This window comes from Rhea americana, unplaced genomic scaffold (assembly GCF_003343005.1).
Source record: "Rhea americana isolate MKP2758 unplaced genomic scaffold, rheAme1 scaffold_9, whole genome shotgun sequence".
NCBI lineage: Eukaryota > Metazoa > Chordata > Aves > Rheiformes > Rheidae > Rhea > Rhea americana.
In genome coordinates this window covers 8,045,831-8,061,799 of record NW_028187088.1, presented here as the reverse complement: position 1 = coordinate 8,061,799, position 15,969 = coordinate 8,045,831, and the positions used below count along the sequence as shown (strand labels likewise).

Below are 15,969 nucleotides of genomic sequence, written 5' to 3'. Positions count from 1 at the left end.
AGCAGATTAGAATTAGTATTTTGTTTTAAGAATGGGCTGCTGTTTTCATTCCTTTGAACTCAATACACAGTGTAATACACTCGCAATATAATTAATTATCTTAAAGCACCTAGCTGTCTGGACTGTACTCTAGTACTAAAGTCTCCATGTGGATATTGTATACCTTACTAAAGCTTTCTTAGACTCTGCTACCCCATCATGAAAACAAATACTTCTCACTCCAGCTGAATCCTATTATGCTGAAGTTCTGGCTCTCTATAGCAGAGATCTTGTCCTAAACTCATACCACTTGCTGCTTCTGTTTCCTGCTGAATTAGGAGACCTCTGTCACAAATTGTTATAATTCAGGTTCTGTGAATCAGCTAAGCTGCAGTAACTGTTCATACACTATTACCTGAAGGAGGTACAGCTTGGCTGACTTCTTACAGAAGTTCTGTTTTTATTAGCTGATTGATTCTGAGTATGTCTGACCTGAAGAATTTCTGGTAAGTAGGGTCCTGAACTGCCTTATTCAACACACAACAGACCTGCTTGACATTCAAATACTGTTACTGGGTGAATTCATGTAACTGGCAGTGACTTCCAAGAATTTGAATGGAACTAGCCACTAAATCTTCCTGAAATAGGTTGCAGGATGAAAAGAAGTTGACAAGTAGGAATCTGGATGTATAAAGACATCTAGTCAAAGCTAGGACATGTCTGCTTCAAGGTCATCTAATATACCCTTCCTACCAAAGGACTCTATAGGAATTACATTAGAGATGAGTTGATATTGTGTGAAGTCAGTGAGACATTCCAAGGTTAAGAGCTCCAAAGAGCAAGATAAGTATAGCAGACCAGCAAAGCTTGTTTATCTTAATGCCCTGTTTTCATCATAGACTACAGGAAGTGATCAGTAGCCTTTGACAGCTTCTAAATGAGAAACTCCGTGATTTTATTTATTAGTCACTTTGTGCAGTGGTTCTGCAGACTTCAGAAAAGTCTGTAGACTGTCACTTTTGATCTATGTTTAAGCTTTTGGGTTAGTATAAAGCATGGCTCTGTGGAAGCATTTATGGCTATGATGTTTATATTTAAATGTAATGATGTAATAATGACCTGGTGAGTGGAAAGCACTTTTGAATGTTGCTGTACCTGTTATTTGCAATTGAATGGCCTAATAACATGTGGTAGGAATGCGTCCTCAAAGTAAATTGAACTTATATCTAGCTTTCTTATAGTTGTTTTATTGTTCCTGTCTTAACAAGATTGAGTTTGCTTCATTGTGCTGAAGAATATCAACACTGATCTAGTTYATGAAATAATAGACAGCACTGTAGAACAGCACTGGTTCTAAGTGAATAAAATTAAACAAGAGTTGATTAGGAAGATTTAGTTGCATAGTTCAAAACATCTTTAATACATTAAGGCCTTACACTGATGGATTCAGCTGTTTTGTCTCTATAGTGTACTCAGTAAAAAAATTGATCAAAACTAGAGGAAAGGGAAGGGATCTCCTTTGGAGTATGAAGGGCATGAGAACTGGAAATAACAGAGCAGCTTTTTTCAGTTCTGAAGTTCCTAATGTTGCCCTAGCTTCTAGATGTGGTAATATTACAACTCAAACTCTGAATTTCTTGTTTTTTGTTTTGAGCAGTTAGTTATCAACCTGATGGAGCTGTTCCTGTTAGCAATGGGAGTCTTGCCTTCTATCCAGCACAGACTAATGTTATTCCCAGGCCACCTCAGCCTTACCTTAACAGTCGTGGGTCTGTCAGAGGATCCACCAGAGGTGGAAGATCACTGGCCAATTCATATCGTTCCCCTGGTGGATACAAAGGTATGTGCTTTATTTACTGCTACTTCGTAGGAAAATTCTAATGTAGTGAAAATAGAACATGCCTTAACATGGTGTTGAATTTAGGCTTTCTATATGGATCCCTTAAAATAACTTTAATGTGCAAGGAATGGGACTTTCATTTGTGGACTTCAAGCAAATTAATTCTGGCTCTTATTCATAATCTTGTACTTCTAGTTTGAGGTTGATTGATGAAACAACTTCATAGTGTGTTGAATTATGAAACTGGAGATGTTCATTAATAGACTGGTAGAACAGTTATATGGACTGTTCTACTTGCTAGTTCACTTACTCTTCTGAACTCCTTACCCTGTCATATGTTTTCTCATGGCCTTTATCTTCACCTACCAAGTTCTGGGCATGTGTTTCCTTTTTAGATGTTAGCTTTTGCCTGAAGAAAGATACACTAGTGGCTTTAATAGTAGCAGCAGAAACTGGGATAGGGAAGAGATTCCCATAGCTGAGAGTCTTTCTGGATTAGTAACAACAAAGACTTCAAGAAAATGAGTGTTGGTGTCAGTAAATCAGTTGCCATTCTGTAGCTAATAGAAGCTTGGAAAGTATCTGTTGAACTCAACTGAAGCTAACTTTTCATCAGTTGTTAGTAGCTGCAGCATGCTCCATTTTAAGTAGGAGACTCAGACTCGGGCAGAAGTGGTCTTAGTTATTAGGCTGGCACTGCTTAGTATGTTGTAGGAATGTATATCCTGAAATGGGCTATGTAGTCCTAATTCATCAGCAGTTAAGGATTTTAGTTTCTGGTACTGAGTTGCTTTTGGATCCGGTTTGGATGTTAGTATAATAGAGGCTGAATATTGTAGTAACTAAATGTATGTTATCTGTTATAGTAAAATTAAGTATTAATTCTTTGTCAAAATCAATGTTTCTGGGTTTGGAAAGTTTCAGCTGTTCTGGGGTATCCCATTAGACATTAACAGTTGTCTGTCTGATACTAATGTTAATACTTCTAATCATGTAACTAATAAATGCAGAGTGAGTAGTTCTGGGTGGCTACTGAAATGCACTAATAGTTGCAGTGTCTCTGCTTTGTATCCTGAAAGGAGTAGATGTGGAGTTATGTAGCTTGATACAGATAATTCCCAGGAGGGAATTCTAATTGTGTTCTGTACTTGTAATATAAACTAGATCATTCAATAATATTGAATAATCCACTTTATTTGAGCAGGTTTTGATGCTTACAGAGGCTCACCTTCAATAACTAATGGCAACTATGGCCAGCTGCAGTTCCCTGGCAGAGATTATCCTGGAATGCCATATTCTCAGAGAGTAAGTATTCACTCACTTTTTCTGTAGCACCTTCTGTACAGTGCTCATTTAAGAAGGCTTATTATTACCATAGCTTTTAATTTAACCAAAAGGTGAACCATTATCTTCCTACAGCCCAGAGGTTAACTTTGTTTCCTGGACAGACATGTTTTTTTGGATCAGACTGCAGTTGTGATAGGAAATCAATTCAGACAGAACTCTGTGGCATGATAGGTTGAACTTACTCCAAGGTGAATCTCTGAAATGCAAACAGATGATAAAAGATGTGGCATAATGAGACCATTTTATTATGATTTTCCAAATTAGGACTCAATTAGTGCCTCCTTAGGGTCAAATACAYGAACACTTAAATGGACTGGCTGAGAATGTGGTTAAATAGACAAGATTCTTGTTTCACTCTTAATGAAGTCCCCTAGCCATCAGAGTTTTTTCTGCACTGTGACTAAGAGTAGTTATTCATATCTCTAAAGGTCTATGTGGAATACAAAAAAACCTAGAGTTCTGCTTTGGCAAACCTGATGCTTTGAGGGCAGATTATTTAAGGGTTGGCTCATCTTGAAGATATGCAGTGGCTCATAACCAAGAATGACTTTCATGTTTTGCCGCCTAAATTTGTAATACTAGTAGATGGTAGAACATAGCTGGAATATGTGAATTTGTTCCTCTTGAATGCACAGACTCTCAAACATTGGTTAGCACAAAATGGGAGCTTTGCTTGTCTTGTTCTTTGCTCTGTTTGATTTTTTTTTTAAGTTAACCTGGTTTAAATGAGTTTTAGCAACTTGCCTTTCTCTTGGTCAGTGGTGTCTGTCTTGTTCAAGGTGGGAAGGTGGTCTTAAGAGCTAAATTCTTATTCCAATAGCATTGTAACATGAAATGAGGTGAACATTTTGGGTGTCAAAATAGCAGACTTGCTTTTGGGAAGTGTGGCCTAAGTTAGCTTAGAGGGTGGAAGGGATGAGGAAGAATTTCTAAGATAAGGAGAAGATACCTTGTCACTGCAGTAAATTCTGCAGACAATTCACTTTTCTGCTCTGCCATGCTATCTGCTTGTTATCGCAGAATGCAGAGTTACYAAGCTGTAAAAATGAGAGGGGAAGAAGGAGCAGAGGGAGACAAATGTATCTATCTAAAACCATCAGACAAAGCTTTCTGTACAACTGAGTCTGAGAAGTAAGTGGGAAGATAAATTACTTCTGCTGCAGTATGATGCTGAGAGTCAAATTAAGGAATCTTTGCTTGCAAGGGAAGAGCAGTTCTAAGAGCTGGTTGGAACAGGTAAATGAGTTGTGGTTTTAGTGGGGAAATAATTGTGATTGACAGGTTAATTTCCAAATTGGTCGTTTCTAAGGCCACCTAAACTAGATTGCTGCTTCTTGATGTATGTGTAAGTAAATAATTATCCCTTAGCTACTAAACTACCTTTTGAACACACCTGATACTTTGAGGGTGAAATTCAGTGGCTTAATGTGTCCCTGTGCATAAGGTTTTGACTAAATCTGAGGTGTCACATTTAAATGAGGTTTTGTTATAGCTCTCTACTAGCCATTAAGTGTGTGTTCCTTTCCCCCAAAAGGAGCTAAAACTAGAGAGCTTGCATTGCTGTTTCGCATCAGTTAAAGTGCAGCTTCTCAGCAGTGGGAATTATAAGGGATTGTAACAAACCTATAGTGCTTAGTTAGCTTATTGTGGTAGGAGCTTGGGCTATGCCAGCAAATCCCTGCTAATGTTTCAGCTTTGGATCACACTTTCAGTCTGCCCTCTTGGGAGGGGGAGAAGTATAGAGTATTTGGATATGGGAGAGGGGAAGAACTGGAAGGAGTGGCACCATGAAGTGTCTTCTGTAGTGTGGAATTTATGGGAGCCCAAGAAAGTATTTGTGGCAAAAGATACTGGAGAAGGTACAGGCTCCACCTTTGTCAAGTCCTTTAAAAACTGTAGGTTTCAACTTTGAGAGCTGATGCAAAGCACTTAACCAGGRTAGTAGTTGTCTTCATTCCTGACAAATACAGCTTGTTGCTTCTGTGGGAGACTGGCCCAGCTAGTTTCATAATGCCTGCAGGAAACAGTGAAATGATGGTTTTAAGTCAGTGACTGGCAATATTTTGTCTGATTGTATAACACATCAAGTTCCTGCAGGTATTAAGGAATTCTCTTGCTTGCCTAAAATAGTGGAATTTGCTTTTTTGAGGTGGCAGGGTTCACTGCTCCAACAACTATTTATAAACTTGAGTCTTTAGCCCTCTTTCCTGATGGATCTCATCTTTGGAAATGCCTTATGGCAAGTTGTGCTYCTGCAGACACATCTGTTCTACAGATGCAACCTGTCTTTTTAGTTCTGTTAGTGTCTTAGACTAGTGTTCTCAAATGTTTTGAGTTGCTTGGATGACTTGTCTTGTATATTAGAAGGTGTTGGGCTCATGGAATCTTGCAGAGTGCTACTCTAGCAGTATTGCACACCATACATCAGTGACAAGCTATTAGTTGGCTAGTGTATATTGAGACTTAGTGCTCCTGACAAATGGGCATTTCATGTCAAATGATAGTAACATATGGACTTCTATAGAGCTGTGTTGATAATGTGCATGACTAGGCCTGAGTTTCCAAGATGCTTCCCAGAAGACCAAAAACTGAGAGCTTATTGTCTTACAGTCCTAATCTACCCATTAAACTCTCTTACTGGTTAAGAGTAGACCAGCTACCTGGCATAGAGGATCTGGAATTTTGCTTCCACCTTCCAAACACCAGTGCACTTAGATATCTGATTTCCTTTATTTTGAGATAAGATCTCTGGAGTACTGGAAATTAGTTTAACATAATTCTGTCTCTGTTGAATGAATTAGTCTTGCAATGTAGGTTATCCACGTATAGATCAGAATAGCTATTAAATTAGACATTAACCTGTGAAGTACRTATGTAGAAACTACTGAAATTTCAGCTGTTCAGGTTGACTGTTAGTATACTAACTTGCTTAAACTGATACACTGTTTTCCTGACCTCTAACTACTACTGTCAAAYTTCTGTTCTACTTGTGTATATTCTGTCATTGCTGAGTCAACTTGATCTTGACTGGAATTATGGTAGCTTGGCTATTTAAACATCCTTCAGGATAGTTTTTTTGAAGTAATATACACAACTTGCAAACAAGTTTTGAAAGAAGTTGTTTCCCCTGGAGAGTCTGGAACCTCTGTTCCAGCAATTTCTTCTCTAAGAGGTACATTCTTGGTAGGCCCAACAGGCTTTGGGTTGTAACTCAGCTGAACTTCTAGAAGCTCTGGTTGGCTGCAGGATATCCTGAGGTTCCTTACCGTATACTCCCATACTGTCTTCTAAATATTAATCTGCTTGTGTGCTGTCTTTCCTCTTCATCTGAGCAGATGGGATTTTTGTTGCTGAACCTTTAGCATTCATTCCTCCTTCCTTGATAGAAACCTGTGCTTTTAGACTTGTGTGTAAAATGTAACAATGCTTCTAATATTGACTAGTGGTTTTCATTACTTTTCCTATGGAAATAGTAAGAAGCAATGAAGGGCTACTGTTATAGTCCTGACAGCCTTTAGTATGATCTTTGCTCAGCCTTTTTTTTTAACACCTAATAAGCAAATGATGTAGGTACTAGACTGATAGGTGAGAGGATGTTTGTACAATATATTTCCCTTTGCATGTTGTCTTACTACTGAAAAGATGCAACATTCTGTACAAAGAGATTACATCCATAACTCAAATGTGAGCAAGTATTTYAGAAAAGCCTTCAATACATCACGAAGATGATCACCTTGGTTAAATCAGTCTTTGTCTGAAGTACGAGAATATTCTTGACTCTGTGCTATCTTGATATCTAAARTATTGAATCTGTCATACTCAGGCTTTATGTCAATATCTTGCTCTCTTACCTAATGCAGCCAGATAGGTAGATTTTGGTAGGAAAGAAGATTTTGGTAGGAAAGAAAATAAGTGTTCATTGTGTAAAGAACAAGTGTTCAGTTGTATAATATTGTATGTATTAGCTAGAAAAACCCAACTTGGAGTGAGTACTAAGAACATCTTTAAACTTGCTCTACCATCTCAGCAAAAGCAGAAACGTAATGATCAATTTGCATCGATAATCTGGGTGGGGATAAGTTATGCCTTGTTGAGAGGAAAGTACTCTGAAGTACAGTAACTAAGACAATCTTGAAGTAGTACTAGATATTTTATGAAATAATCATCTCAGCTCCTTTTAATAGCAAGGCAGAAGCTTGAAAGTGTCTAGGTTTATCAAGTGTAATGTGCTCTTATTGAGACTGTTTTCTATGGGATGTTACTGCATGTGTGTTCAAGCTTCTTTGTCTGAACTGGTGATGAAAGCCAGTGGCTTAGATGCTTGGTTTTAGGTTCAGGTTAATCTGTAAGCTTTCAAATAATGAGTATAATGTAAAAAGGAGAACGAAATGGTAAGAACTCCAGTTTCTGGTCAGAGAGGATCTTTAATCTTGAAATGTATTCCTCCGTACAAATTCATATCTTTAACAGGCCTAAGACTTAGGACAAGGTTCAAGGAGCTGAACTTAGTGAATGGTTAAGCTGACTTGCCAGAACCAGTATCTAAATAGCTTTTTAATATCAGCTATTGTAAAAGTATATTTTCTATAAATGTTTAATAACATCCTAATTCTGAACTCAGTGACTGATAATAGTATGTTCTCATTTGCACAATTCAAGCTCTAGCATTTAGTAACTGTTTTCAGTTTGTTCATAGCTATTTGTAATCTTTTCTAGGATGTTAATTACCAGCAGTGCTATAAACGAGGTGGGATAACTAGTGGCCCTCGAGCAAATTCAAGAGGTAAGGCTGACATCAGGTTCCCAGTAGTAGCTTGTGTGTATACATGTGTAGCAGATGCTGAAGTTCACTATTACTTTGAACTGTAGTATCACTGTTACCAAACAGCTCAAGCTTGGTACAGAATTAACCAAGCTAGATGAAAGTTTAAGGATGTTTTTTTAAAATGTCAGCATATTATAGCAGCAAATGACTTTACCATTCTCAATCTGGTGCTTCACAGATTAGTCTTCTGACAAATGGTACCTTGCTGTGTTTTTCTCAATAAGTTGACTAGGAAGTACATACAGGGTATTAATAACATTGTGTTTGCCTTCTTGATATGCCAGACATAAATAGTAAATTGTATGGGGTTTTTTGGATAAGCTGTCAAAATGGATCTCAGACTTTGCAAGATACATTTCTCYGTGGAAAATAGTTTATTTAGAAGTATAACTTTACTTTGTAATTCTGTGCTGGAGTACAAAAGATATGGAAATACATAATATCTCAATCTGAGTGAATACAATCTGTTTTGAAAGTGTTGTAAACAGATATAAACCAATGCTAAAGGTGAAAAGTGGAGGGAATACCTAGGCCATTTATTTGAAGATTTAAGGGAGATTAGTATTGCATGTCATGGAAAAGTCTTTTTTAGGATAAAGCAAGTCACTTTTCAGTTAGCCTGTCTATTATTCAGATTCTGTATTTCAAAGGAGGAGAACTAAAACAGGTGGTGGTGGGTGAGTAGTTGATAGACATGTACTTGTTAGCATTAAGGTATCTATAGCAGCCTAACTCAGTTTTGTCAGACATCTTAAGGTGTTCCTTTCAGTAGAAATAACTGGCTTGAAACATGAGGGTGATTTWTCTTAAGCTTCTCTGCTCTATTAGTATTTTCATCAAAGACTGAACTAGATCTTTTTAGCTGTGTTTGAATAGTTAGACTGCTTCATTTTTGTAGGGTATGAGGTGCAGAAAGCTGCTTAAAACAGCTTTTTTTTTTCTTTTTTCAGACGGTCTTAGTGTAAGTTGTCATGACCTATTAAGAATAACTCTGGAAGAGCAGTATTTAAATAACTTGAAGTGTAACTTTGGGTCTTAAAGGTGACTGACTACTTGGCTCTTGGAAATACTGCAAAGTTACTTCAGAAGCAACTGTTTTCATCTCCAGTTAGAAGTTAGCATATACTTTCAGTCATATATGCATGTACCAAATACTGTAGGTAGTTAATGTTGCTAGCTACTGTCTTCTCTTATATAAAAAAGATGAAGTCATTGCTTGTGGTCARACTATGGGCCCTTTTGCTGAATGCAACTGCTATGAATGTAAATCAATTTCAAAGTGTTCTCAAAGATCCTTTGATGCTTACTGTAGTTGCAAGACTCTTAAGATAGAGCGATACCTGTACACTTGCTATATAAGAATATGCCTGCAGGTTTAAGATTATCCTTGTATTATCCTTATGTTATCCTATATTACAGCAGGATGGAGTGATTCTTCTCAGGTGAGCAGTCCAGAACGAGACAATGAAACCTTTAACAGTGGGGACTCTGGTCAGGGAGACTCTCGCAGCATCACCCCTGTTGATATGCCAGTGACGAGCCAAGCTGCCACCATACTACCAGTGCACGTCTATCCCCTCCCTCAGCAGATGAGAGTTGCCTTTTCTGCTGCTAGAACATCTAACTTGGCCCCTGGAACTCTAGACCAGCCTATTGTGTTTGATCTGCTGCTGAACAACCTTGGAGAAACTTTTGATATCCAGCTTGGTAGGTTCAATTGCCCAGTGAATGGTACTTATGTCTTCATCTTCCACATGCTGAAGCTGGCTGTAAATGTTCCCCTATATGTGAATCTCATGAAGAATGAAGAGGTTCTAGTGTCAGCATATGCAAATGATGGGGCTCCTGACCATGAAACAGCTAGTAATCATGCAGTTCTGCAGCTGTTCCAGGGAGACCAGATCTGGTTGCGTCTGCATCGGGGAGCCATCTATGGAAGTAGCTGGAAATATTCTACCTTTTCGGGATACCTCCTCTATCAGGACTGAAATCCAGTGCAATGTTTACAAAAAAAGCTGCTCCAAACACTTTGGTGGGGGGAGGGGGAACTAGCTTTGCACTTACTACTGACTTTATAGAAGATATGTGGTTCCATTATTGGGGGAAATGATGGTTCTGTTGTGCAAGGTGAAATCATGGAGTTGGGGTACTGAATCAGCACTAATTTGGCACTTTATCAGTTGTGATGTAGCCTTGCTAGTAAAGCTGTGAATGTATATTGTTTGCACTTACCCTAAACTGTATGTCCAGCTTACTACACTATTGATTGCCTCAAATATGGGCTATTCACAATGCCTTGTTGTGCCTCAATAAAACAAGTTAATATGCATTTTAGTATTAATCTTGCTAGTTGTCTTTATTCTCAAAATATATCAGAAACAGAGCTTATTAACTCTTGTGGGGCATACATGCATGTCTTTATAGAACTTGGTCATAAGTTTCACTAGGTAAGTTGTACAATTGAAACGAAAACTGCAAACAAGAAGGTAGTCTCAAGTGTTCCTTTCTTCATCAGAATGAATTCAACTACCTACTTCATTGATCTGCAAGCCAAGAAATTAGTGGAACACTGTATGCTTGATTAGAGTACTAATTTTAATACATACCTTGTGAAATGTAAATCTAACTCTTGTCACATTGACTTTCCTTCAGTAAGGTAATCAACTGAAATTCTTAAGCTTTCAAGCAATTAGTATATGGCTTGTTCACATTGTGTTCACTATGCAGATCTCATTCTGATGTAATATTTCAAATGTAAAACTGACTTCTGTGAACCACAGATGTCACGGGGGGAGTGCCATACAACTTGCATTACAGCTTGATTGATTCTTCTGCTCAGAACTGCTGAGGAACTTGTTAGGTGCAGTTGGAGCCTTCTGCTCAAGTCCTAAATTGAACTTAAGTGCTTTCTGGCATTTGTATTCCTAAAACCTTTTTCTTACAGATAAAGGGTATCAGTGATACCTTCAGTGATCTCATGACCTTTCAGTCCATATATGRCTGAAGAGCTGTTACTATGAATGTCCTTGTCTAAGCTGCAACATGTCATTTTTATAAAGCTTTTCAGTGTTTATAATGAAAGTTCTAGTGCACTGCTAAGCTAGTGGAAGTCTGACTGGTACATCTAAGAATGAACTATAACTACTCAAAGTTAAAAACAGTTCAGCTACCTGTTTTATACAAAAGTAAAAACTGAATCGGAATAAAGCTGCTGTTTCTTGGTAACAAGTTTCACAACTTGAAACAGTTCACCCTTGATGCCCTGCAGATGTCAAAGCGAATTTTCTGGCATGACTTCATAAAGATGCTAGCCTAAGCTCTTTTATTTCAAGCTTAGATTTCTTTTTCATACTGATGCTTGTATGGAGCTGAATCAAAAATACTTTTTAGTGTGATCATTTTGGCAAGTTGAGATGAGAAGCTTGGGATAAAGCCTTTGGTACCTAGACTTTTGCCACTCTACAGAAGTGTTGAGCCTTAGCCATCATATATTAAACCTATACTTTGTTTTTAAAGATACTAGTTTTGATTTTAAAGACTCTTTTTTTTCTAAAACATTCTTAATGTTTGAGGTTGGAGTATATAAAGTGCTTAACTGGTATCTTTTCCTAAGCTTTTCCTAGATTTCAAGTCAGCTTATTGCATATTAACATGGCAAWGTGCTAGTCTCATACAGAGTGCTAGGCTAGTGAAGGGCTAGGATAAAGGCTTGGCTTGCATTGGCTATACATCTGCATTGCTTCTCTTACAGACCAGCAACTCCCCCCTTCTCCAATSCCTCTGAAGTACTGAAGACTACCTGGTTATTTCTCTCCTGTGCTATCTGCATAGAGACTCATTAATAAATGCTACCTATTGTGCATACAGAAGGGTGTCCCTTACGCTTCAAACTAACTTAGCACCAAATCTTCATTTAAGAGGCCTGTTATACCTGTATCAGTGTTACAGATCTAGATTTTTAAGAACTACCAGTACCTCCACGCTTGGATAATAAGCTTGGCCTTTGGCAGCCTTATATGATTACTGTGACTTCATGAGACTTGCATGTTGCTTTATACTGCTCCAGTTTAAAAAATCTTGACAACTACTTGGTTGACCCTACAGTTTTCATTTTTTTGAGTTAATCTTACTTCTCACTGATGGATATACTATGCTTTTATGCATCTCTGGCTTACCCATCCTTAAGATAAAGGAAACAAGTTCAAAAATCTGGCTTGTTCATTTGTATATATAAGATGGATATTTAAATTCCGAACAGGAGTACACTAGCAGCAAGAAGCATGAATATATAAAACAAATTTTATTGTTATATCATTCCTTAATAGCAAGCTTGACTATAAATTATGTGGTGGATGTCTTTAAGACCTTTGCAAACTTGTAAGCTTTAGTAGCCCAAAGGAGAATCTCTATAGTACCTGCTACTTAAAATAAAATTMTTGGTTTTCTACTGTTTTTGGCATTTAAAAATAATACAACTGAAATGAATTCGACTTCCATACAATAACTGAAAGATCTAGTTTTACACTGCATAATTTTTGTGCTGCCTTAGCTGAAACCATTGCTCTTTACTGTGTTTCTAGTCAGAGCAGTAATTGTGGCTCTAGTTAACCTGTTAAAAACAAGAAAAAAAAAAAAACGTATATAACTTTTCAGACAAGATGCATCTCAAAAGGCTAGTACTTGAATCTTAAATAGTAAGGCTACATTTCTGTGCTAAGAATACTGTACAGTACAGAAGAAAGCACTATCCAGTTCTACAGTTCAATAACTGGCCAAAATCCACTGATAAAGAATTGTTATTCTGATTTCCAAAATACATAGAAATATGGCTCCTTATGATTTCATGTGATGCTGAGTAATGGAAGATGTGTTTAGCCTCATTCTCTATATTCTAAGGTTAAGCACTTATTTGAAAGCTTCTCAAAGCCCTTTAGAATATTTTAGTACATTATTTTTCATCTGCTGTGGTTTCAGTCTACCTGAGTATCTGCAGATTAACAGGTTAGATCTGTATTCTACTTCTGGGAGAAGAATTTAACAGGATTTGAAAAGGTGAGTTTCACAATTTGAAAATACTTAAGGTAACATTGGGTCTGTTGTGGACTTAATGTAAATAAATCTACTAATACTTTTTCCTCTGTAGTTTTTCCATCAGCTTGCTTGAATTGTGCTAGTAATATGTTTTAATTATGGAAGGACAATAATCAGATCTGATTAAAACCCACAAAGGAGTATCACAGTACAGCTAATTTTCTATTGCTACCTTTGCTATGGAAATCTGATACTATCTAGATTCTACCCCATTTAGTTGTATAGCCTGCAGAACATAAAATTGTAGTATTCAAGATAGGGAACTAATATTTGGCTTTGATTTGGACTGAGTAAATTTCCATGTTTCCTTTTGCAAGTTTAATGAAATATTGGAACTACCCTGAAATAGAAGAATTTTTTAAAAGCTTTCTGTGCTAATGGACTTGCGAATTTCTTATGTTTCCCCTCAGGTTATGGAAGTGTGAGATACAAATGATCTACCAGAGCTCTCATGGCTAACTTTCTGCAGCTAAGGAAACCCCCATCCTGTGTGCTAAAGCTGGGACTGCAGAAGATTTCACTGTTTCATTGTACTGGTTCAGTTTGTTTACCTTTTTTTCCTTGCCTACTACAAATCATCTATATTTGCTTTGACAATATAACCAGTGGGGAAGACTGCTTCTGAATTCCGACTCTGATCAAAGCTTTGCAGTTGTAGGTCTGGCATATGTCTGCTGCAGATCATCCTTACTAGCTCTGCATCAGATCTATACATGTCTTTTGAAGAAAATTAGTACTAGAGTTGCATACAGGTTTGTGTATTTTAACTGCAGAAATGACGTTTCGGTGTACTGCAACAAGATGAAAAAGAATTAATTTTACTTAAGCAGTTGTTCACAAGTCTGATTAACTTATTTTTGTACATCTTTTCTCCCAACTAGAAACAATCCCATTAAAAAGAAAAAGCTTATAAACTTTTATCTGCTGTCTGAAGGTCTCTAGGTTTTGTTGTATCTGGAAAAAAAGTATGTTGTGAAATACTGATTTGGCTGGAAAATTTTCGTTCACACAGATTTTGGACTGTTTAGGTCTTTCGTGAATAAATACTGTAGTTGATTTGGAATGAAGGCTTTGCACTAAGTACAGGTATCATTTTCTGTGATTTTTTTTCACTACAATGCAGTAAACAACCCTATATTGAACACTGGCTTATTTTTAGCTTCTGGTACATCATGCAAAGGATCATTTTATCTTTTCTCATACTTTTTCCATGAGTATCTTTTTTTAGCTACAATTTACAGTAGGCTGCTTTACCTAAAGGAACTTGGTTGGCTGGATAACGTGATAGTTCTTCTATGCCATCACACTAGTACTAGTAAAAATCACTGTTCTTAAGAGGCAAGTGTAGAATTCTCACAGTAGCTATGTGTTTTGAACTTCTGGAAGTATCTGTATTTGAAGTACTCAAGGGCTTTGGTGCTCAATCAACTCTAAGGATTGCATGCAACATACCCAAATGTAAGCAGGTAGTTTGCATAAGCAGCCAAATACTAGAGGTATATCAGTTATTCTCTTGCAGCCATAATTAGTATCCTTATTATCTGGACAAACTTGGATGCTGAGGGTATCCAATACAGGAACAAGTACAGAATATTTAACTTCAAAAGCAGGATGAAGACTGCAGAATTAGGCATTCAAAAGTCAGGATGTAAGGTCGGTGTCCATCTGTTACTGTCTACTGTGCGGCCTTGGAACTTTGCTCCCTAAAAGAAGGCTATTAGGATTCAAGGGGAGACTGAGAAACTACTTGGGAAAGAAATTGAAATCTTGTCTGAAAATAGTTGAAGGTTGGTAGAGTGCTTGGGGAGAGCGCGTCATACTTGACTTGTGTCTAGTTCTCCTAAGGCCTAATGGGCTGCTGTTGAGACTAGATACTGAGCTTGATGATAGACCCTTGATCTGCCCTAGTAGGRCCACTCTTATGTTCCTTTTTATCTATTACTTATCTTGCCTTTTTCTCTGAACCATTATCCTAGCAGAAATAGTGTAACTATGGTCCTACTCTTTAGCATTACATGTACACAAGGAACACAGGAAGAAGGAGATCAAGGTAAAAGATTTGTCTGACTTAAAGCACTTTGGATCTCTTTGGCAATGGCAAGAAATGAATTAATGATTATAGTCAACATTTTAGCTCTGCATCTCAGTGCTAGATAGCAGAGCTATAAATTTAAGATATCTGAAGATGAGGAACATTCCCTTCACTCTGGCTTTGTGTCATGGCTTGCATTGCATCAGAACTCTCTGGCCCACGCAAAAGTACTGATGTTTTGGATTTGTCTCGGTCATGAAACTTTTTTGCTTCTGCTTGCTTTGTTTGCTATACATATCTTCCACATCATATGAGGAGTGACCACATGGCTATATTTGTGCCTTACAGAACTTATTCTAACCCGTTCTGGGAGAAAGCCAGTCCTGTGCTTTGAAAAAGCAATCATAGCTGGGTGGTGTTGGACTGCACTCATGCAGTTACATTCAATCAATTTATATGTATAGAGGTAATAAATTCTAGGTTTGGGAAATTCCAGAATTGTAATTGCTTTAACCACTTCAATGCAGTTCAGTTTCCTAGGATGTTTAAGAGTGGACAGCATAAATGCATTCCACTACTGGCACATCGATGATACTTACTTTTGCGACCTGTACTTTCACTCTGTGACTTCAGGAGGCAATTGTTTGGCACAGAGGAACTGACAGTGATGGTTAGCAGATCTTTGATATGGACAAGCACTAAAAGATTCTTTTCTTGTGAGGTTGTACACAATTGCTGACAATAGGGGAATGCTGAAATTAGAGTATGTCATATTCATTTCTCTGTAGGAATCTGGAATGAGAATTGAAGTTATGAATTTATGCTTCCTGTCTTTCAACCTATCTTAGGAYGACT

At 37.5% G+C, this 15,969-nt stretch overlaps 1 protein-coding gene across 6 annotated transcripts in view; it reads left to right on the top strand.

Annotated features, from left to right (window-relative positions):
- The window catches only part of CAPRIN2 (caprin family member 2), a 44,019-nt gene extending 29,822 nt beyond the window's left edge, over positions 1–14,197 (top strand). For 5 of the 6 annotated variants that reach the window (XM_085324192.1, XM_085324191.1, XM_085324188.1 and 2 more), the window contains 4 exons: positions 1,637–1,819; positions 3,024–3,124; positions 7,883–7,949; positions 9,411–10,315. In XM_085324192.1, the coding sequence (XP_085180318.1) occupies positions 1,637–1,819; positions 3,024–3,124; positions 7,883–7,949; positions 9,411–9,979 (920 nt within the window). In that variant the 3' untranslated portion in view covers positions 9,980–10,315. Of the gene's footprint in view, positions 1–1,636; positions 1,820–3,023; positions 3,125–7,882; positions 7,950–9,410; positions 10,316–13,492 lie in introns of those variants that run through there. The other variant, XM_085324189.1, reaches the window with a different exon arrangement.
- The last annotated feature ends 1,772 nt before the right edge of the window (positions 14,198–15,969 follow it).